A 24,906-nucleotide genomic window follows, 5' to 3' on the forward strand; every position below is an offset into this window, starting at 1 on the left:
GCATGTTTATCTGTATGAAGATGTCGGTCCCCTAGAAATGGAATTACAGATAGTTGTGAGCCGCATGTGGGTGCTGGGAGTTGAACCTGGGTCTTCTGTAAGAGCAGTCAATGCTCTAACCACTGAGCCATCTCTCCAGCCTCTAAGTTTTGTTCTTTTAAGAGATATATTACAAATTATTAACTTACAAATAAAGAATAAAGAGCAAGATAAAGCTATTTAAACACAAGATTTTCAAGAACAGAACTTAGGTACATTATTAATCTCAAAATTAGTTATCTCTATTTCATATTTCCTAAATTAAAAAAGTCAAAAGAAACTGAGCATTTTTGAAAGCTCAAATATGAAAAGGTACATACAAAGTTGTGTGTTGTAAGTGGGACATTCTCCAGTACTTCTACATGCAATTCCTCTCCAGTAAGCCAGGAAATATCAGTGTCCCAGCCAATTGGTTTCTTCTCTCTGAAAAAGATGGAGACAAAACCATTCTTGATTTCTTTTTAAAGATTTATTTATTTAATTTCATGTATAGGAGTGCTCTATCTGCATGTACACCTTTATGTCAGAAGAGGGCATCAGATCCCACTACAGACAGTTGTGAGCCACCATGTGACTGCTGGGAATAGAATTCAGGATCTTTGGAACTGAATGAGCACGTGATCAGACCAGACTCTCTGAACGTGGCAGACATTGAGAGCTGACTGAGAAGCCAATGATAATGGCACTTGGTTTTGATTCTACTGCATGTACTGGCTTTTGGGAGCCTAGTCTGTTTGGATGAACACCTTCCTAAACCTGGATGTAGCGGGGAGGGCCTTGGACTTCCCACAGGGCAGGGCACCCTGGCTTCTCTTAGGACTGGAGAGGAAGAGGGAGGGGGAGGGAAATGGGAAGAGGTGGAAATTTTTAATAAATAAATTAAAAAAAAAGATCAGCCAGAGTTATTAACTGCTGAGCCATCTCTCCAGCCTTTTCTTAATTACTGTATCCCAAAATATTTATAAATATCATGCTGAAGATATGAACATGGTTATGGAGGAGCTAATATTAAGGAAGTTAGGATCTCTGGTTTTATATTATTAGAAATTTAAGTGTTAATTTTTTTTTTTTTGAGACAGGATTTCTCTGTGGTTTTGAAGCCTGTCCTGGAACTAGTTGGTCTCGAACTCACAGAGATCTGCCTGCCTCTGCCTCCTGAATGCTGGGATTAAAGGCCTGAGCCACCACCACCCTTACGTGTTAATTTTTAAATTTAACTCTAATAAGGTATTACTCTTAGACAAGATCAGTGTAAATATATTCACTCTTTTTTTTTAAAGTCAGTTCCAGAAAAACCTACAACAGCCAAAACCAGATTGTTCCTGGGGTTTAAAAAACAAACAAACGAAACAAAAAAAAAATAACAAACAAAACAAAAAACAACAACAACAAAACACTGGGTGGTGGTGGTGGTGCATGCCTTTAATCCCAGCACTTGGGAGGCAATAACAAGAAGGTCTCTTTGAGTTTGCAGCCAGCCTTGTCTACAGGGCAAGTTCCAGGACAGCCGAGAACAGCTAAGGTTATACAGAAAAGGCCTGTTACAAAAAACCAAAATCAATCAAATGAAAAGGCTCCTATTTTCCCAACACACAGGTATGGTTTTATCTACCAATTCAGAGAAAAAGAGCATTCAAAGAACAACATGCCTCAAAATGTAGATTCAAAACATAAACATCTTAGAACAATATTACTTTATGAAAAATGCTTCACTACAAAATATTCATTTTGGTAGACTCTAATGGAACTATGAACTGTACAAAGACACGTTATCTAAACTAATCATATTCTAAAGCAATGCTTCTCAACCTTCCTAATGGTGCGACCCTTTAATACAGTTTCTCATGTTGTGGTGACCCCAATCATAAAATTATTTTCAATTTTACTTCATGACTGTAATTTTGTTACTGTTATGAATTGTAGTGTAAATATCTGTGTTTTCTGATGGTCTTAAGCAACCTCTGTAAAGGGTCATTACACTTTCTTTCTAAAGGGGTTATGACCCATAGGTTGAGAACCACTGTTCTAATAGTTCACAAATTATAAAAATGATAAACTCTAATAAAGACATTTGTGGTTACCACACAAATGACCGATGACCTTCAAGATTTCAAGACTGGTATTAGTTCGATTTTTAAAGTTGATGTTCTAAATCTTTTAGTAAAAAATATTTCCTTCCTTCTTTCTTAACGTATAGGGATGTTTTGCCTGCATGTAAGTCTGTGCACCTCATACATGCCTGAGGAGATCATAAGAGGGTTTTAGATTCCTTGGAACTGGAGTTACAGTTGGCTGTGAGCTGTCAACCATGTAGGTGCTGGAAATTGAACCCAGGTCCTCTGGAAGAACAGCCAGTATTCTCACTGAGCCATCTCTCCAGTCCCGGAGGACTGGTTGATTTTCAATTCCCTGGATTTGAATAAAGACTACAAAACGGGGCTGGAGAGATGGCTCAGTGGCTAAGAGCATTGCCTGCTCTTCCAAAGGTCTTGAGTTCAATTCCCAGCAACCACATGGTGGCTCACAACCATCTGTAATGAGGTCTGGTGCCCTCTTCTGGCCTGCAGACATACACACGGACAGAATATTGTATACATAATAAATAAATAAATATTAAAAAAAATGAAATGAGCTCTCCCTTTAAAAAAAAAAGACTACAAAACGAACTCAAAGCTTGATGTCTCATTTCTTTACAAAGAAAATCACACAACACATACAAACCATACCCATCCTGAATTCTGTAAACAGCACAGCACTCTGGGATAAGACCTCTCATCATCAGTGCTTTCTTTAGACTGTCACGGACTGTAACGCCACATCTTGCAGGTACCTATAACATAAATACGCGTAAGAGGTAAAGAGAAGGAGGTTTTCTTTCAAATAATATTCTTAAAACTTAGTCATTTACCTTATGTCATTAAAATACTTTATGGACTCCTAGAGTGAAATACAGTATCAGGCCTATAATCTACTTATAATTCAAGGAAAATTATATCAAGTTATTATTATTTTACCAAATTAAGGCTGGGCATGGTGGTACATGATTTTAATCCCAGCACTTGGGAGGCAGAGACAGCAGGATTTCTGTGAATTCAAGTCCAACCTGGTTTACATATCGAGCTCCAGGGCAGTCAGGACTACACAGACCCTGTCTCAAATAAAAATTAAAAAAAAAGACTGGTAAGTATTTTATTAAATTACATGTACATATATATAAACAGAAAATATAATAGTATTTTCTACACTATATACACCAGCACAATGGTCCCGCCCTTGACAACACTTAAAGGTCAACACTCAAAAAAAAATTGTTTTTGAGACAGTGACTGTTGTAGCCTAGGTCAGATCTTCCTATGTCAGCTTCTCAACTGCTGTAAGCACAGGTGTCTGCTACCATATCTAGCTGTAAAATCAATTTTAACCCATCATGAAAGCTGGATAAGCCTTCAGTTATATTAATGATCATTAAGAGATGCCTTACTACCACTATAAACAAAGCAGAAGAAGATATGTGCCCTAGGATATATGCGGAGGCTGGAGAGGCACCTCAGCAGCTAATGTTTTTGCTGCTCAAACATGAGGACCTGAGTCTGGGTTCTCAGTATCCACTAATAAGCTGAGTGTGGCAGTACATCTGTAACTCCAGTGTGACCCTGGGGAAAGGGGCCTCACTGGTCAGCCAATCTAGTGGCAAGAGTGAGTTCTAGGTTCACAGAGAGATCCTGTCTCAAAAAACAAGATGAAAAGTTATAAGGACACCTCCCATTGATTTCTGGTCTCTACAAGCTCATGCACTAGCAGGCATACATACATGCACAGACACCATCATTGCCCACCCACCCAGAGACAGAAGACAGACAGACAGGGAGGCAGACAGACACACACACAGACAGACAGATACTGATCTGATATTTGATGTTTAATTCTTCAGTGTCTCTATCTGGGCACTTGCCCTTCTCTAGAATCTCATATTACTGTTGTGGCTATCACTAACTTTTTCTGGCAACAGATGACATACATGTGTTAATCAGCTGCTAATGATATTAGCAGGTACAAGACTAAATTTATAACTTCCTAAACAATACCTGAGTTCTTTAAACTGAGACATGGACTTTGGTTGAGAGATGCTCCTGTTTTTACTGTAGTTAAGAGTATGCCAACTGAATACATATTTCCTAGAACGCTGAGAGCAGAGGACTAGGCAAAGGAAAACCATAGCTAATTCTATCACACAGCTCTTCCCATGTATCCCCATGTATCATCTATCCAGTCCAATCTGACAAACTAAGGAAAGGCAGCGAGAAAACAAGGAGTAGCTCTCATTAGGAAAGTCAGAAGGAAAGGATGTTTTAGGAGGTCTAAGATTAACTACTACGGTCACTTCAGTCACTTTAACTTACTTAGCAACTCCATAGTTTCTGAAAATTTTAGAATTTTTATGTTTAAGGTGGAGGTGGGGTTAGGGTTGTTAGTGGAATCAAACAGAACAGAAAGCGGCTGATTCAAATAGTATACTATTTCCAAAGGGGAATGATCTAGAAAGATGAATTAGGTAGGCTCTATGTTTAGAAATAATAAGCACAGTTTAATGGAGTCACTGAAACTATGGCCAGGTGTGGTAGTGTGTACCTTTAACCCAAGTACTTGGGAGGCAAAAGTAAGAGGGTCTATCTCTGTGAGCTCCAGGCCACCCAGGGTAACAGAGTGAGGTCCTATTTTAAGTTTGTACGTCGAGTGTGCTATCATCACTTTAAGTATTCAGGAAGAAGTAACTAGGTTTACATAGGAAATCTTCATTATTTGTGGCAAATATATGTGTGCATTTGTCTACTCATTAGAAAATGTAAAAACCTTTATTGTTTTTATGGATATATGAAGATCACTGAAAAACCTGTCACCCAATTTATGTACTTTCCTAGCTAAGGTTGAACAAAGTGACAGTTTGCCTACACCTTTCTGCTTTCATAATATAAATCTGTGTGCAATTCAGTCTAGTGCTACATTTTCTAAACTTGTGCTTTCAGATAATTTCCCAGAATAATAGTACTGAAATGCTGTTTAAAGCCTAAGTCTAGTGAAGGCTGTAAAGAGTATGGCAGCGAAGGTGTTTGTGTGTGTATGTGTGTGTTGTGGGTATTTGTACACTGTGTGAAGAAGTATTTGCTTTGATTGGTGTAATAAAAGATGATAAAAGATGAGCGGCCAATAGCTAGGCAGGAGATATAGGTGGGATTTCCAGGGAAAGAAAGAAGAGGAGAACAGGAGACACAGCGAGGAAAAAGGAGGTGCAATACGGAAAAGAGGTAACACCATAGATTAATATAAATGGGTTAATTTAAGTTATAAAAGCTACTTGGGGATAAGCCTAAGCTATGGGCCAACCTTGTTATTTCATTAATAAGAAGTCTCCATGTCATTTTTTTGGGAGCTGGCTAGCAGGACAGAGACTCAGTACATATGTGTGTTGGGGAAATTTACTTCAGGCCTCAGTCATAGGGATGTCAGCCATGAGTTCATGTTACTGAGCCAATAAGAATATATGTACTCATCTGAATACGTATTTGCCATAGGAAAATTCACACCTAAACAAAATAGTTCTGTTCAAATTTTTTAATAAAAAATGAAATAATTATTAAGGGCCCATGAGACTTTATTACTTTTATGCTTAAACTCTTCTATAATATAAAGTTTTTTTTACAAAACTTTAAGGAGTCACCTTAAAATTTGGTTGGACATCAAAAATGTTATATGTTGAATTATCTGTGCTGGTACCTTGATAGTCGTAATTTTTTTTTTCTTATCAAGACAGGATTTCATGTAGTCCAGTCTGGCCTCAAACTTATTATGTACCCAAGAATTAGTCTACATTCCTGTCCTTCCTGCTTCCTGGCATTCTGGACTGCAGATGTTCATGGCAGGCTCAGTAGGACAAAGGCAAAAATAAACTTGTACAGAATACATATGCAAACCAATATGTAGATTTGAACACAACTTTAAATTTATAGCTTGAGCTGGCTAGTTTTATGCCAACCTAACATAAGCTATAATCGTCCGACAGAAGGGACCCTCAACTGACAAAAAAAGACTTAGACAATAATACTAAACTGTACTGGGATTAAAGGCACGTGACTTCCAAGTATTAGATTAAAGGTGTGAGCCACCACCACTTGTCTGTTTGTAATAACAGTAATAATAACAATAATGATGATAATAGATATCTACCAGAGAAAGGACATGCAAAAATGGAATGGCTGATGAAATTTTCTTAAATTAACAAATATAAATGCATATCTTGAAATCCAAATTTTGAATAAAATCCTGGACATACATATGGTACTATCCTACTTATCACTTAAAAAACAAAATACTAGCCGGGCGGTGGTGGCGCACACCTTTAATCCCAGCACTTGGGAGGCAGAGGCAGGCGGATCTCTGTGAGTTCGAGACCAGCCTGGTCTACAGAGCTAGTTCCAGGACAGGCTCCAAAGCCACAGAGAAACCCTGTCTCGAAAATAAAAAAAAAACCACAAAAAACAAACAAAACAAAATACTAACATAGATACATATGTAATAAACTGAGACTGATATTACCACATTTATCATAGGGGTTATTTTTAGTAGGAAACAGGATGTTCAACAGGAGAATGTGATTGATAAGGGAATATAATTTGTGTATGGAGAATATGAAGCAAATATTAATTTATTCATTATAGCTGACTAAGAGCTATGCAATATATGGTTCTCAATACTTTCCCAAGTATTTAGAACTTCCCAAATATCTGAAAAAGAAAAACTACAAACAACTATTGCTTTTCTTTTTTTGAGACAGACTCTCATGTGGTCCAGGATATAAACTTTGTGACTGGTATTCTATAATTCTTTAAATGTTTTATAGGACTTGCCTGTAAAATAGATATTTATCATTTTTTTGTAAGTGGTTACAGATCAGAATAAGTCATTCCAAAGAGTATCATTTTAGCAAGAGGGTTGTTTTGAGTTAAAAAATTGAGACTCAACAGTGTGCTGGTTGGTTTCCTATCTGGGAAAGAAAATCTTAAATGAGAAAATGCCTTGAAATGAGGACATTTTCTTGATTAACGTTGGATGTGGAGGGCCTAGCTTACTGGAGGTGGTGCTATATTGGGCAAAAGGTTCTGGATGGGATAAGAAAGCAGGCTGAGAAGTCATGGGAAGCAAGCCGGTAAACAGTGCTTCTCCATGGCCCCTGCTTCAGTTCCTACCTCAGACTCCTGCCTTGAGTTCCTACGCTAAATTCTATCAACTGTGATGTAGAAGTATAAACCACATAAACTCTTTCCTTCTCTAATTGGCCATGGTCTTTATCATAGTAAAAAAAGGGTAACAAATTTAACAAATTTAAAGGCCAGCTTGGACTACATAGTGAGATTCTGTTTCAAAAACACCCAAAGGGCTGGGGAGAGATGGCTCAGTTAATAAAGTATGTACCACATAAGCTTGATAACCTGAGCTGAATTTTGGGACTTTATGTAATTCAGATGTGAGCCAGGAGTAGTGGAATACATCTTTGATTCCAACATTCAGGAAGCAGAGGCAGAAGGATCTCTGTGAGTTTGAGGTCAGTCTGGTCTACATAGCGAGTTCCAGAAAAGCCAAGGCTATGCACAGACCCTGTCTCAACCAAAAAACGTAAGTTGGATGTGGTGGCATGTGCATATAATCCCATCACTGGGAAGGCAGGGAACAGTGGATTTTTAGGGCTCGCTGGCCAGCCAGTTTAATCCTACATGGTGAGTTTCAGACCAGTGAGAGATCCTATCTCTAAGTATCCTCAAAAAAACTATATATTCCTCAGTTGGTATGTGTGCGGCCTATCTGTATTAAGTATTGTGCTACTGAGATGGTTCAGAGGTTAAGAGCACTGGCTGCTCGTCCAGAGGCCCTGAGTTCAATTCCCAGCAACCACATGGTGGCTCACAACCATCTGTAATAATGAGATTGAAAGCCCTCTTCTGGTGTGCAGGTGTACATGTAGATAGAACACTCACATACATAAAATAAATAAATTAATTAATCTTAAAAAAAGTTTTTTTTAAAAAAAAGAATGGCTGGGTGTGGTGGCTCATGCCTTTAATCCCAGCACTTGGGAGGCAGTCAGGCAGATTTCTGTAAATTCAAGTATGGTGTATAGAGTGAGTTCCAAGGCAGTCAAGGCAGTTATAGGAAAACCCTTTCTCAAAAAAACAAAAAAATGACACAGGGTGGTGGCATACACCTTTACTTCCAGCACTCAGGAGGCAGAGGTGGGCGGATCTTTGTGGAGTTTGAGGCCAGCCTGGTCTACAAGAGCTAGTTCCAGGACAGGAACCAAAGCTACAGAGAAACCCTGTCTCGAAAAACCAAAACCAAACAAAACCAAAACAAAAAACAACCCTCCTAAAACCTAACAAACAAAACAAAAAACAAATAAACAAAAAGCCAAGAAAACGAAGCAAAAAACAAAACCCCCGAAAATGACATCTAGGCTTGGTATGCTGGGATATACTTGTTAGGATATAATCCTGACATTTGAGGGAAGCAGAGGTAGAAAGATATACAGGGTAGAAAGGAATATCATTTTGAGACCCCATGTTAAAAAAAAAGAAGAAGAAGAAACTGACAACTATGTTTCAATACAGTACTTATGGCCAAGAGTACATTTAGAATTTTATATAAATGGAATTACAAAGTATGTATCCATTTTTAATCTGTCTTCTTTTCTATAGCACACTTTTCTTGAGATTTATCTATGTTGTATGATGGGAATACCAGCAACTTTTCTTTCTATCAAAATGATATTCTTTACACAGATATATCACAATTTTGTTTTTAAAATTCACATTTGTTTTTAGCTTTTTTTACTTTTCAGACAGGGTCTCATTTTGTATACCTAGCTAGCCTAGAACTTCACATATAGATCAGGTTGGTCTTGAGTTACACTGATTTACCTGCTTTTATGTCCCAATTGCTGGAATATAGGTATATACAGGGACTAGTTTAACAGTTTACCTGCTGGTGGACATTTGGAATTTGGAGTTATGAGAAACAGAACACCAAAGGAATCTAATGCTTTCTCTGCCCTCTGTGGGCAACACACACACACACACACACACACACACACACACGCACACACACACTAGAAAAGCAACCATATACATTAAAAAAAATTACTGGCTTAAGTTACAGAAATGTTATTTACTAAGGCTGACAATATTTGCTTTACTTAAAGTCTTCAGATCATCTATAATAACTCAGCAGATTTTACTGCTTTAAATGTTTCTTACTGGTACACAGTTTCTATTGATGATACCTGGTTTTGTGGATTTTTTTGAGACAGGGTTTCTCTGTGTAGCCTTGGACATCCTGAAACTTGCTCTGTAGACCAGGCTGGCCTTGAACTCAGAGATCTGCCTGTTTCTGCCTCTTGAGTGCTGGGATTAAAGGCATGTGCCAGCCCCGCCTGACAATGATACTTGTCATAAATTTTAAAAAGTTATATAAATAAGAGGAGAAATATCAAAGTTAACTTCTGATAACTTAGAATGGAGATTACTTAGAGGAAGAAATCTTAGCTGATACAAGTTTAAATCATGAAATTCTCATCACCTTTAAAAAAAAGGTTTATTCATTTTTATTTTATACTTTTGAGTATTTTGCCTGCCTGTCTAAAAGGGCGCTATATGTGTGCTTGGTATTCTTGGAGGCCAGAAAAGGGCATTAAGTTCCCCCAATGGAATTACAGATGGCTGTGATTCAACATAAAAGTGCAGGGAACTGAACCCAGGTCCTTTGCAAGAGCAGCCAGTGCTCTTAACTACTGAGCCATCTCTTCAGTCTCCTAACTGAATCTTAACTGCTACTTATATTTAAGTGCCATTGAAGTTGAAGTTTGATGGAATGCCAGGACATATACTTTTAATCCCAACACTTGAGAGGCAGAGACAAGCAGATCTCTGTTAACTGGACGTTAGTCTCATCCACATAGTGTGTTTTGGACCAGTCAAGGCTACATAATAAAACCATGTCTCAAGAGAGAAAGGGGAGAGGAGGGAGAAGAGAAACCAAATAAAATTTGAAAAGAAATTTGGTAACTATATAGACTTTGGCACAAAACAATCTATGTCTTTTGTATCCTTGTTTGAAATGGATACTTCCATTTTCATGGCTCTAAATATGCAGTGATAGAATGTTCAACGCAAAGAAATAGTAAAAACATTAGAATGAACATTGACTCACCACTGTCCTCTGTTTGTTGGGCAGGAAGACTCTAACAATAGGTTTTTGTGGTGACTTGGGGTTGTTTCTCGATACATCGGTAGGAGTTTGAAAAACTGAAAGAGATGAAGGTAGCACTGAAAGGCTAGAGGAAGAGGAGGATGTAACGGTGTCCATTGACGCTGAGCTAGAAACAGAAAAATCAGTTCCATTCCCCAAGGACTCCAATAGCTGTTGTTCTCTTTGCTGGAGGGCATCTAGCTTGCTGGTGTACTCTTCATAAGCCTATAAAATAAAGGAGACTCACATTAGACCTAGAGTTTGCTCTGTCATTCACAAAAGATATAAAACTTCAGTCTTTGACTGTAACTTCTTTATAATATAAAACAGGGTTTTAAGCTAAGGGCTTAAGTTATTACAAAATAAATACTGAAAATACTATAAATACTCTCACTTTTCAACGGAAAAAATGTTATAGGACATTAGTTTATTACGTTTGGAAACTTGACCTACATACACTGTAATTACATGCTCCTTAAATGTTAATTTTAAAAACAGTATTTCTCAATTTATTTTCCAAAATAAGTTTAGCATAAGATAAAATATGTATAAAACATTATACTGCATCAAGAATAATTTTATTTTCCAGAAAAGTTGCAGGCATATTAAGTTTTATAGACCTTGGCAACAAACAATCATTGCCATACTTATTTGAAATGAATGATTCCATTTGTATGACTCTGAATATGAAGTGATAATTGATAATATATGTGCATGAATGTGAGTGATGTGCGCGCGCGCGCATACACACACACACACACACACACACATACACTCAGAGACAGAGAGAGGGAATGTAAAGGAAGCAGTGGCAGGCAGATCTCTGTGAATTCGAGGCCAGCCTGGTCTATAAGAGCTAGTTCCAGGACAGGCCCCAAAGCTACAAGAGAAACCCTCTCTCGAAAAACAAACAAAACAATTCAGGAATGAGTTACACAGCATCAGAATGCCAGATCACACCAATCTCAGCGTCAACAACAAAACTAGGTAGGGCTTAGATGATTTGTAGCTACTATCTTCTTTCTGAAATAACTATAGTTATCAGTTAAAATAGTTTATTCTTTTTTTTTTTTTTGGATTTTTGAGATAGGGTTTCTCCGTAGCTTTTTGGTTCCTGTCCTGGAACTAGCTCTTGTAGACCAAAAGACCAGGCTGGCCTCGAACTCCCATAGATCCGCCTGTCTCTGCCTCCCGAGTGCTGGGATTAAAGGCGTGCGCCACCACTGCCCGGCTTATATTGCATTCTTTATATTTATTCTTTTTCTATTTTAACCTGAATCTCAAAATCTCCTGACATTTAATTCATTTTGAAAATAAATCATGTTCAAATTTATTCTCAAGATCAAAGCTATCAAATGAACACTAGGCTATAGAAAGAGTTCAAAGCTAACCTATGCAACTTAGGTAAGATGCTGTCTCAAAGTTAAACATCAAAAGAGGAACACAGGCCCACCTGGGTTCTCTTGACCCAGGTGGTGGGGGGAGGGATGCCCACAGGCCTACCTGGGTCTTCATGGCCCAAGCTGCCAGAAGACATCCCTGCAGCACCAGACAGGTAGGAGCCATTATAATGAACAAATACATAGTGGAGAAATGGGAGAGAAAGAGAAGTGGACTGGTTCATGTGCTATGGAAAGAGGCAGAATTGAAGAAGCTAAGGCAGTGATGAACAAAAGGAAGGAAGGAAGGAAGGAAGGAAGGAAGGAAGGAAGGAAGGAAGGAAAAAAGGAAGGAAGAAGACAAAATAGAGTAAAAAAATCTGAATAGACATTTCTTAGAAGATACACAAGCAGTACATGAAAGATGTTCAAAACCATTTCTTACTAGTGAGTTATAAACCAAACCAAACTGAGATACTAATCCACACCTACAAGAGTGGTTACAATAAAAACCAAATGAGAAATAACAAGTGCCAATAAGGATGCAAAGAAACTGGAATAACAAACATTACCAATGGGAATGTAAAATAGTGTCAAAGCTTTGGAACACTATCTGGCAGTTCTTCAAACTGTAGGAATTATCACAAGACCTAATAATTCTATTCCTAGGCATACAGCCAAGAGAATTAAAACAAAACAAAATAACCCACAGAAAATCTATGATGTGAATGTCCATGGTAGAATAACTAAAAATATCCAGTAAGTTAAACAGCTGAATATTCATTAGTTGTTGGGCAGGTTAAAAAAATCCACATGGTAATTATTTACTAAAAAAATGAAATGAAGCACTAATTTATGCCACAGCATGGTTAAACTGTGAAAACATTATGTTAAGCAAAAGCATCAAGTCACAAAAAGCTGCTTACAAAATGTCTACAATATAGGTAAATCTGCAAAGACAAAAAGATAAGTTATTTCAAGGACTCGAGGGCACAGATGCTAAGGATAAAGAATTTCTTTTGAGGAATAATAAAAATGTTTTAGAGTTTATGGTAATACTTTACAAATCTACTGCAACTAAGTCATTAAATTTACCCTTTCCCCATCCCTGTACTGATTATTGAACCCAGGGTGTCATGCATTCTAGGTAAATACCACTTAACTATTATCAATCCTTGATCTTAATTTTCTGATTTTGAAACAGGGTTGCTAGATTACTTGGACTAGCCTTGAAATTGCTTGCCTCAGCCTCTCAGGTACCTGGAATTAGAGGTGTGTAACATCATGACGTTATTAAAATTATTTTTACTGAATTTGATCTCATATTATCTAATAAAACTTTACTAACTGTCTATAGATATATACAATGAACTGATCTACATTCTGGTACTCTTTTCATTGCAGAAACTGATGACATGTGCCTTCAGTGTTTCCAGTTTGACATCTTAAGATGAAAAAGATTGCCACACATTTTAAGAATGTTATATTGATTGACTGTTTTTGTTTGGATCTAAAATACTCCCCCCCCCCAAAGGCCACATGTTAAAGGTAGAACCTTTAAGAGGCAAGCCCTAGTATAAGAAAATATTATTAGGAACATGTCTTTTTTTTCTTTTTTTTTTTGAGACAGGGTTTCAATACATGGTACTGTAGTCCTGTGGTATTGGCTGATCTGAAACTCACAGCTTGCCTCTGCCTACTATTAGTACTAGGTCCACCTTTGAAGAGAATACTGAATTCTGGCTCCTCCTTGCTTTTCTCTTTGCTTCTCAGCTAACAAGAAGCAGTATCTTGTATCTGGCCTCCATACTCAGGTATAGAAACAAGTAGAAAAGTGTCTTAAAGCTAGCAAGATGGCTGAGCAGTTAAAGGCATTTGCCACCAAGTCTGACAACCTGAATTCAATCCTTGGGCTCCACATGATGGTAAGAGAGAAAAGACTCCTTCAAATTGTCTTCTGATCTCCATGCACACACATGACACATATTCATGCACAGACATTTGTGTGTGCACAAAGACACATATAAAATAAAGAATTGCAAACAATTTTTAAAGCATTTAATACTATCTTTCCACAGAAAATATATTCAAATTCATTAACTGACTATATTCAGGAAAATTAAAAAAACAGAAGAAATTGTGGAAAGAATTTTTGAAGGGCAAATACATTTTTTTCTTTCTTTAGGATTATGGTGGTTGACAGGTAAACCATATAGATCAACAAAAAAGATAAATTTCAAATTGTGTGAAGCTATGAAAGTGAAACTGAGTTGCACTGGAGATGACAAGATGTTAGATGCCAGAGCTGTGAGCTATCTGCCAAAGGGAGTAGACTCAGCCCAAGAGAGAGAGAAATGCATGTTACAGGCAGCAAATCTGGTGGGGCTAAGTCGTTTAAGTCCTTTGAAGCTCAAGTACCAGATATCAGACATAAGAACTGCAGAATTTTATACTGTTGGAATTTGGTTTTGCTCTGGTCCTCGATTTTTCTCACCATGCTTACATTCTACCCTTGTGGAATGGTAATCTAAATTTGTGCCATTATATATTGGAAGTATGTCATTTGCTTTTTGATTTTATAGGGGGGGTTATAAGTAAGAGATGACCTAAAGTCTTAGAAGAGACTTTGGACTTGAAGTTGGATTAAATGAATTTTGCAGTATGATATGGCCATAAGCCTATTTGGGGACTGAACGCAGTAGTTTGAATGAGAATGCCAGCCATACTCTCAGGCATAAAAAAGAATATAGAAAGAGGGCTGGCAAGACGATTCAGTGAGTAAAGGTACTTGCTACCAAGCCTGACAATCTAAGTTTGATCCCCAGGACCAACATGGTTGGAAGGAGAGAACAATTCTTAAAAATTGTCTTTTGACTCATACACAGGAATTGATTAATGAAAAAACTAATTAATTAAATTTTTAAAAAGAACCACACTCAGTAACTAAAATACAAACAATCCAATTAAAAATTAGACAAAGGGTTTTCACAGACATTTCTCTAAAAAAGATGTCCAAATCAACAATAAACTATAAAAAGCTCTCAACATAATAATCATTAGGGAAATGCAAAGCAAAGCCATAACAGAATACTACTTTATATTCATTAGAATGGTTATTATTATCAAATCCGAAATAGAAACTATTCAGTGTTGGTAAGGATGTTGAGAGAGCAGAATCCTTATGCATTTATTGATGGTAAGAATGTCTTGAAAAACAAAAACAAAACAACAACAACAACAAAAAAGAATGTAAAGTGGTGTCACCTACCTTTAATCCCAGTACTCAAGAGGCAGAGGTGGGTGGGTCTCTGTGAGGCCAGCCTGGTCTACAATGAGAGTTCTTTTTTTTTTTTTAAATTAAAAATTCCCCCCTCCCCCTCTCCCTCCCACTCCAGTCCAAAGAGCAGTCAGGGTTCCCTGCCTTGTGGGAAGTCCAAGGTCCTCCCCCCTCCATCCAGGTCTAGGAAGGTGAGCATCCAAACTGACTAGGCTCCCACAAACCCAGTACATGCAGTAGAATCAAAACCCAGTGCCATTGTCCTTGGCTTCTCAGTCAGCCCTCAAATAATGAGAGTTCTCTAGGACAGTTAGGACTGTCTCAAAAACAAACAAACAAACAAACAAAAAAACAATGACAACAAAAGTATGAGAAATTCCTTTAAATAATTAAACAGAATCACTTTATGATCCTGCAATTCTACTTTGAGGTATAAACTCAAAGACATAAGGGCCAGTTAAGCCTAAGGACCTGGTTGGCTCAGGTTCAAGATTCCACTATAATACTAGTCCATGAGAACAATATCTACTTCTTTGTCATATACTAATAATATAATCCATTAAATTTTACTCTGATGTATCTTGAACATACAATTCAAATTTGTATGCCTAATTCTAAAAAGAAACCAATCAAATTAAATACATCTAATAAAATGTCCACATTAACACCAGAAAGAATGGAAAAGGAAATTAGAAATGTTTAGCCTAAATAAGAGTTGTCTGGTGGTGGAGAAACGGCAAAGACAACAGGATAGCAACAGAATAAGGCAGTGATCAGTATCACAGACTTATGAGTTAAATGTGCCTGCTTCTCCTTATTAATAGTATCACTTGAAATAAGTTACTTAACTTCTTGGTTTCACCTGTAAAATGAAAATAAAAAAAGGAGCTTGCTAAAAATAAGTAGTAATAAAAACATTTAAAATAGTACAGGGCACAGAATAAGAATAAACATAAATGTTTTTGCTTTTTACTAATCAATTTTCAAGTATTCAAATGTCTGAGGGGTATTGTGTGGCTGCAATCCATCATGATTGTAAATAGGCATGTTTATGGTTTTAAATGCGAGACGAACTGCTGCTTATGCTTTTAAGTTTAATAAACAAAAATAAACAGTTTCACTAAGGTTATATCTCCTTCTGATTCCCTTGCTCAGCCTCCTATACTATACAAGTAAAAGTACACTAATAGTATTTAAAGATACGAATTCTAGTCCTGGCATAAGCAGCAATGTGATCTGGAATAAGTCATATGAAGAAGTCAAAGAGAACAGTTTAGTTGGTGTTATCAAAGTTCCAAGACATGTTTTATTAACACAAACTTAACTTTCTCCCAAATAATGAAGACTTAAATTTGTTCTTTAAAAAGTAGATAGCTAAATTAGAAATTTTAGTTAGAAGCTGTTTAAAATATGCTTTAAAATCTCTTGTTTTTGAAGCCAAATGTTAACCTGATCTCTTCTGTTGTTAGTTTTGAGACAGAGTTTCACTGTGTAGTCTTAGCTATCCTAGAACTTGCTATATAGCCTAAGCTGGCCACAAATTCACAGAGATCCATCTGCTTCTGCCTTCTAAATGCTGGAACTAAAAGGCATGTGGCACCATACCTGGCTCTTGTCTTTTACAATTTAGAGTTACCTATATGTGTGATTATAACTGAGCAAGATTTTATGGAGAAAGACAATGGGAAGTATGGCAAGCAGTGTTGATTGTAGAACCTGACAGCCTAGATTCCACAGTAGCTTGCTTGCTGAGGAAATGGACTGATTTTCAGAAGGAAACTAAGGACAAATCTTATCTGTGATTATATAGCATCTACTGTTTTACAGACTATGAACAATGATAACGACAGATTTATGACCTCACTGAAGGATGACACAAGTCCCAAGACACCACGCAGTAAGACTGAACAATGTTGGGTCATTCCAATATTATAAATTGCATCTATGAAAAAGCAGAAACCAACGATGGGGAACTTATTCTGGAAAATATATTTTATAAAACTGCCCTACTTTCAAATATGGTAACTCATTTTGCTGACTATCAAAATAGTGTGCTTTCTCTTTTTAATGATTCTTCTTTTAAATTTAGGCAATATTAAAGTCTATAGGGGACATCCCTCTCAGTTTTGACATTTTCCAAATAAAACTAACCTATGTAGATTGTAACAAGTTAAAGAAAACAAAACTATGAAACCAACAAAAAAAGCAAAGCTAATTCTTCCAATATGTCTTTAATTCTACTTTTTAAAACAACCAAACTCAAAATTACTATAAAAAGATACTAAAAACTTACCTCCAAGTATATTGATGGTGGATTATGTTCCCCACCAAATTTGTCCAATAGGGCCTCTATATGTTCCTGTGTCAATTTAATCATTTGCTTGATATTCCACACCTAAAAAAGTAAGTAAATAAAGGAATTTAAATATCAATTAGCACACGAGTTAGAAAGATTTAATGGAGAAAAATAGAACATAGTAACTGTCACTATTCTCAAGATTTTAGAGAGTTTAGAGTTTTATGATTATTAATGACTATCTTAACCCTTTTTTCTATACTAGTAATATATTCTCACATATGACAGATTCAAACAATACCTGCATAGTCAGAATAAACAATCAAAACTGGCCATTGCTATATTAGGTAAAGAAGTCAGAAACAGAAATACAAATACCATACTTTCTATACTGTGGAACCTATATTTAAAATTCTACACACATATATGTACATATACAAACAGAATAACTCACAAAAATCTATCATCTTCCCCCCAAAATGGGGCCATCCAGAAAGCAAATGCTTCTTAGGGTTTGTTAGTGAGGTGGTTAATCTTCAGTGTGAGCTTGACTAGATTTTTATTATTTTTTTTTTATAAAAGAATATATTGTGCACCATCACATAAGGTCTGGAGAATTTAGCCAAAATCAACTGTCTTACAATGTGCAAGCTGAATTGTTTGTTCTAAGATGAGAACAAATGAAAGGTCAGGGTACAAGGGGTCACTGAAATAGGGATTTTAGAATCACCTAGGAGACACACCTCTAGGAGTGTCTGTAAGGGCATTTACAAAGAACTTTAATGAAGAAAGAAAGACCTACTCTGAATATGGGCTGTGTCATTCCATGAACTGAGGTTGAGGTCCCAAACAGAATAGAAAAGAGGGAGCAAACTGAGCACTAGCATTCATTTCTCTCTTTGCTTCCTACAGATGCGAGGTTTACTCATGCTCCTGATGCCTTGTCTTCCTGTAACCACATCATCCCAATAATGGAGCCTTCTTTTAAAAACTATAAGCCAGAGAAAACTTACCTTCCTTAAGTTACTTTGATCCAGGATTTTGTCACATCAGTGAGGAAAATAAGGGAACATCAAGAGAATACTTTCATGTTCCCTTTTTACTCAAGGATAGGACAAATACATAAAACCCAGGCAAATGTCATCTATGTAGGCAATACTATTTTTTAGATACCTTCCACACCAATGCATGCATTTTTATTTCTTCTCAATAGTCGTGCAAATATTCAATTAATGATTTAAAATCTTTTAATTACATTGATGCATGGCAAACTTCTATAAATGAACAAAGATTAAAATTAAAAATACAAATAAACCGGGCTGGTGAGATGGCTCAGTGGTTAAGAGCACTGACTGCTCTCCAGAGGACCTGGGTTCAATTCCCAGCACCCATATGGCAGCTCACAGCTGTCTGTAATTCCAGTTCCAGAGAATCTGACATTATTATACCAATGCACGTGAAATAAAATTAAATAAACTTAAAAAAAAATACAAATAAATGTTGTCATTGAAGGTCTGGTAGACACAGGTGCAGATGTAACAATAATTTTACCAGAATCTTGTCATCCAAATTGGCCTCTTCAGGAAGTAAATATTTGGCTTTTAGGGATTGGAACTTTATCTTAGGTAAAACAGAGTAAGAGATGGGCTAAATGCATAGGGCCAGAAGGACAGAGAGGAAAATTAAAGCCATATGGAGCTAAGTTAGCAATGAAATTTGTTACAGCAATGGAATACTCAGATTAACATCCTCCTATAGTGGTATATTATTTGTGTTTTAATAAATAAAGCTTGGCTGAAGATCAGTGAAAAGCAGCCACACTAGTGAACCATACAGGCCAGGCATTGGAGGCACACACCTTTAATTCCAGGAGCCACACTAGTCAGCCATATAGGCCAGGTGGTGGTGGTGCACACCTTTAATCCCAGCACTAGAGATGAATATAAAACGGAAGGAGACAGGTCTCACTCTCAGTCTCAAACTGAGAATTCATGGAGGCAAGATTGCCCATTTTCAGTTTGAGGTAGAGGTAAGAGACAGCAGTTAGCTGCTTTGCTTTTCTGATTTTCAGGTTGAACCCCAATATCTGTCTCTGGGTTTTTATTATCTCATGCTACAATTGGCACCCAACATTTAGGGCAAAAATTCACACAAAAAAGCCATTTGCCCGTGTAGCTTTACAGCCACCGTCATAGGCTAGAGTTACACATAGCTGGAGTCACTGCCCTAGTGGCAACATTTTTCTTTTTTCTCTCCTGGCGGGCTCTCCTTGAGCCCCCTTCTTGGGCTAGGTAGCTGCCTTGGAATCCAGTCAGGCTTTTACTGCTTTTTTGCAACAGCAATAAGCCTTAAATGCTCATCAACATTGTCAGCAGATTTGGTATGACATCTGGGACTTCATAAAGAGAGGAAATAGTTAAAAGGGAGAGTTCTGTTTTTTGTTTCTTTTCTTTTTTACCACATTAAGAAATGGGAAACACCATAACATTGCAGGGATTTGTGTCTCTGTATATGATGGACAGTTTGAAAATGGAATGATTAAATGAGGATAACTAATTTAGATGGGATTTATGTAATACAATTGTAAACATCATCAGCATTATCATTTCTGTTGTATCACTAAAAAAGTTGGTTAATCTGAGGGCTAAGATACAGGCCTTAGAAAAACTTAATAAAACAGATCACAGAGATATTCAAATCCAGACAGAGAAATTTAATGGAGAACCAACTTTAGCATTGCATTATAAGAATATAGAGGAACAGCCTAAGGTTTTCAAAGAACCAACCTCAATATCTCCATACAGGAATCGCCAAATCATTAAGAGCGGAATGGGCTCCTGCGCCAATGTTAGGTTTAAGGAGATTCAAGGAAGCAATAGCCTCATATGTTTTGTAAAACAAATGTTACTCTCCTGGTTGGTTTGTAAAAGAATTATCCCTAATGACTGGATAGAGTTGGTTAAAGCTGTTTTAGAGCCTGGCCCATAAATTAAAACTAGTTCAGAGAAGAGGTTAAAACTATTGAATAATGTGGTAAGGCTAGAGGTATGGAAATCTCACAAGATCAACTTCTTGGAGAATGAGACTATGCTACTGTAGAAATGCACTCTTTATATAATGGTGACATCCTGGCTTTATGCTGTGCATAAAACACCTAATGCCCCTTGTAAGAAACTATACTGCTCTGGATAATAAAACAGAGAAGAGAGAACAAAAGATTCAGGAGAAAAGATAAAGTGAGCATTTTGGCAAACTTTTATAAATAAAGACCAAAATTAATAATATGAATTTCACCAGAATCTTGGCATCCAAATTGGCCTCTTCAGGATGCAAATGTTCAGGTTTTAGAGATCTGAACTTTATCTTAAGTAAAGCAGAGCACGAGATGGATTGGATGTATAGGGCCAGAAGGACAGAGAGCAATATTAAAACAATATGTGGCTAACATAGCAATGAACTTGGGGCATGATTTGTTACAGCAATGGAATATTCAGCATAACATTCCCCCAATCTTAGAAACAAACCATAAATTAACATATGTTTCTGCTGTGGGACAATGGTCTTTTATCCTGTTACTTGTATTATTTTTAATAACACTGATTAGACAGTATCCAAGCAGGAAGTATAGGTGGGGCGACCAGACAGGAAATAGAGGCAGAGTGAGGAGAACAGGAGAATGCTGGGAAGAGGAAAGAGTCAGTCTGAAGTCATCACCCAGACACACAGAAAGCAAGATGTGACTGCCTCGCCGAAAAATGTACCAAGCCACGTGGCTAACACAGACAAGAATTATGGGCTAATATAAGTTATAAGAGTTAATAAGAAGCCTACACTAATAGGCCAATTAGTTTATAATTAATGTAGGCCTCTGTGTGTTTATTTGGGACTAAATGGCTGCAGGACCAGGTGGGACAGAAGCCTTGGTCAACAGGTTTCAGAGGAAAATATTAGAAGGTTTTATGAAGAAGAGTCACCGACCATTCAGGCTGTACAAGAACAGGCACAACAGGAGCTGATCTTCCAACGGCAGCAACAGCCTTACCTTTGAAATGTTTGACAAACTTATATGGGTTGTACAATGGTCTTGAACAACAAAGAAACTAAGCTGGGTGGTGGTGGCACGTGCCTTTAATCCTAGCACTCAGGAGGCAGAGGCAGAGGCAGGTGGATCTCTTTAAGTTCAAGGTTCGAGGCTAGCCTGAGCTACAGAGTGAGTTCTGGGACAGTCTCCAAATCTACACAGAGAAACTCTGTATTGAAAAACAAAAATAAACAACAACAAAACAATAGAGAATCTGCAGGCTTTAGAACAGCTGGTACAGGAGGAACTAGATGCACAGCATACTGAAGAATCAACCAGCCCTTGGAATTCTCCTGTATTTGTTGTTAATAAGAAATCTGAAAAATAGAGAATGGTAATAGATCCAAGAGCTGTTAATTAGGTGATTCAATCAATGGGCTCTCTACTGTCTGGAATTCCTTTGCTTTTCTATTGCCTAAAGGATGGCCTCTTATACTTATTGATTTTTTTCTTCAGTATACCTTTACAAGAAAAAGAAAAAAATTGCCTTCACAATGCCTACTTATGATTCTCAGCCTATTAAAAGATATCAATGGATGATTCTCCCATAGAAAATGTTAAATATCCCCATCCTGTGCCAATATTTTTTTTTTTTTTTGGTTTTTCAAGACAGGGTTTCTCTGTAGCTTTGGAGCCTGTCCTGGAACTAGCTCTTGTAGACCAGGCTGGTCTCGAACTCACAGAGATCCGCCTGCCTCTGCCTCCCGAGTGCTGGGATTAAAGGCGCGCACCACCACCGCCCGGCCTGTGCCAATATTTTATAAGTCAGCCATTGAAAATGGTATGTAAGTGATTTCCTCAATGTATAGTTTACCACTACATTTCCTATCAGATACAAATGTAGATAATTTAGAAAAAAATGTTTGAAGAAGAAAAGAAAATTTTGCCTTGTTGGGGATTACAAAATGCTCCTGAAAAAATACAAAGAGGAGATTCTATTACTCATTTAGGCTATAAAATAGGTCTACAAAAAAAAATTAGACCCCAAAAGTTGCAAAATAAAAGAGATCGATTGCAGACTCTTTTTTTGTTTTGATATATATATATATATATATTGGTTTTTCGAGAGAGGGTTTCTCTGTGGCTTTGGAGCCTGCCCTGGAACTAGCTCTGTAGACCAGGCTGGTCTCGAACTCACAGAGATCCACCTGCTTCTGCCTCCTGAGTGCTGGGATTAAAGGCATGCGCCACCATCGCCCACATTGTTTTGATATTTATTGAGCTCTACATTTTTCTCTGCTCCCCTCCCTGCCTCTCTCCTCCCCACTTCAACCCTCCCCCAAGGTCTCCATGCTCCCAATTTACTCAGGAGATCTTGTCTTTTTCTACTTCTCATGTAGATTAGATCTATGTAAGTCTCTCTTAGTGTCCTCATTGTTGTCTAAGTTCTCTGGGATTGTAGTTTGTAGGTTGGTTTTCTTTGCTTTATGTTTAAAAACCACCTATGAGTGAGCACATGTGGTAATTTTCTTTCTGTGTCTGGGTTACCTCACTCAAAATAATGTTTTCTAGCTCCATCCATTTTCCTGCAAAATTCAAGATGTCATTACTTTTTCTGCTGCATAGTACTCCATTGTGTGAATGTACTACATTTTTCTTATCCTGTCTTCTGTGGAGGGACATTTAGGTTATTTCCAGGTTCTGACTGTAACAAACAAAGCTGCTATGAACATAGTTGAGCACATGTCCTTGTGGCATGATTGAGCATCCTTTGGATATATACCCAAAAGTGGTATTACTGGGACTTGAGGAAGGTTGTTTCCTAATTTTCTGAGAAATCACCACACTGACATCCAAAGGTGTTGTACCAGCTTGCATTCCCACCAGCAATGCAGAAGTGTTCCCTCTAGCATAAATTGTCATCAGTGTTTTTGATCTTGGCCATTCTTACAGATGTAAGATAGAATCTCAGAGTTGTTTTGATTTGTATTTCTCTGATGACTAAGGATGTTGAACATGTCCTTAAGTGTCTTTCAGCCATTTTAGATTCCTCTGTTGAGAGTTCTCTGTTTAGGTCTGTACTCCATTTTTTTTATTGGATTATGTGATCTTTTGGTGTCCAATCTCTTGAGTTCTTTTTGGAGATCAGACCTCTGTCTGATGTGGGGTTAGTGAAGATCTTTTCCCATTCTGTAGGCTATTGTTTTATCTTATTGACCGTGTCCTTTGCTTTACAGAAGCTTTTCAGTTTCAGGAGGTCCCATTTATTAATTGTTTCTCTCAGTGTCTGTGCTGCTGGGGTTATATTTAGGAAGTGGTTCCCTGTGCCAATGCATGCAAGTGTACTTCCCAGATTGCAGACTCTTAATGACTTCCAAAGATTGCTAGGAGACATTTCCCATCTACAGCACACTTTTGGGATAGATCTTGATGACCTGATTAAGGTAAGCAAAACCTTAGATGTTGACAAGGACTTAAGCAGTCCCAGGGAATTATCAGCTGAAATTGAGAAAGGAATGGCTTTGATTGAAGAAAAATTACAGAAGGCACATGCATGTCGTGTGGATCTGAATCTTAACTGCATTCTGGTCATATTATCTTCCAAACATTCCCCTACAGAAATTTTAATGCAAAGGAAAGATATTATCTTAGAATGGATCTAATCTCAGCAGTAGAGAGGAATATTAGATGGGAGGAGACAGGTCTCAGTCTCAGTCTCAAACTGAGGATTCATAGAGGCAGAATCACCCATTTTTGGTTTGAGGTAGAGGTAAAAGGCAGTGGCTGGCTGCTTTGCTTTTCTGATCTTCAGGTTGAACCCCAATATTGGTCTCTGGGTCTTTATTATTCGTGCTACAATCTTCTTGTTCCCCAACTCATAAATTATTAATAACATTGCTAATTTCTACAATCTACAAATTTCAATGGTTTAATGGGCACAGACAATTTCTAAGTTAGGCAGATCCTTGAGACTTGCTGGTCAATCAGCCTAGTGTAATTGCAGAGCAACAAATCCCAGTCACAGACCTTGTCTCAAAATACCAAGGCAGGACCAATGATGTAGCTCAGTAAGTAAAATCACTTGTGGCTCAAGCCTAACATCTTACTCTCACGAGGAGGGTACAAGGTCCTTGGGAAACCAGTAACGTTAAATAAACATACAGGCTTTTCTCTTTAATGGAAGGAATTTATACCCATTTCTGCTCAGAAAGCTGGAAATGAATTTAGTTTATAAATAACTCAGTGATCTTTGCTACCTGTAGGGTCAGGCCTCACCCGAATGCCCCAGACTATTATTCTTTCTGTCATTAGAACCCATTCTTATGAAAGAGGTCACAGGTACTTTGAAAAGACATGTTCCTTGCAATAGGGTTTCAAAATAGTCACGTCCTAAACTTTATTGTGCTGTCACCAGAAAATGTCTTCCAAGTTGTATTGTGTTTAAGTATGTCTAAAACAAGAGTCAAACTCTAGGAGTTTGAAGCAACACTGACTTACTAAGTTGTGTTGAACTTGATTTCCTTCTTGCCTCACTTGGATTTTATTCTGCAGGGACCGCCAAACTCTCAATCTCTGGATCATACAGTGCAAAAAGTGAAAC

General features: G+C 37.4%; 1 protein-coding gene across 6 annotated transcripts in view; it reads right to left on the bottom strand.

Moving 5' to 3' along the window:
- The window catches only part of Braf (B-Raf proto-oncogene, serine/threonine kinase), a 122,471-nt gene that overhangs the window by 65,468 nt on the left and 32,097 nt on the right, over positions 1–24,906 (bottom strand). For all 6 annotated transcript variants that reach the window (XM_075953739.1, XM_075953741.1, XM_075953738.1 and 3 more), the window contains exons 2-5: positions 17,282–17,383; positions 10,294–10,557; positions 2,766–2,869; positions 360–462 (exon numbers count right to left, since the gene is read on the bottom strand). In XM_075953739.1, coding sequence (XP_075809854.1) covers positions 360–462; positions 2,766–2,869; positions 10,294–10,557; positions 17,282–17,383 — 573 coding nt within the window. The remainder of the gene's footprint in view (positions 1–359; positions 463–2,765; positions 2,870–10,293; positions 10,558–17,281; positions 17,384–24,906) is intronic.

This window comes from Microtus pennsylvanicus, chromosome 19 (assembly GCF_037038515.1).
Source record: "Microtus pennsylvanicus isolate mMicPen1 chromosome 19, mMicPen1.hap1, whole genome shotgun sequence".
NCBI lineage: Eukaryota > Metazoa > Chordata > Mammalia > Rodentia > Cricetidae > Microtus > Microtus pennsylvanicus.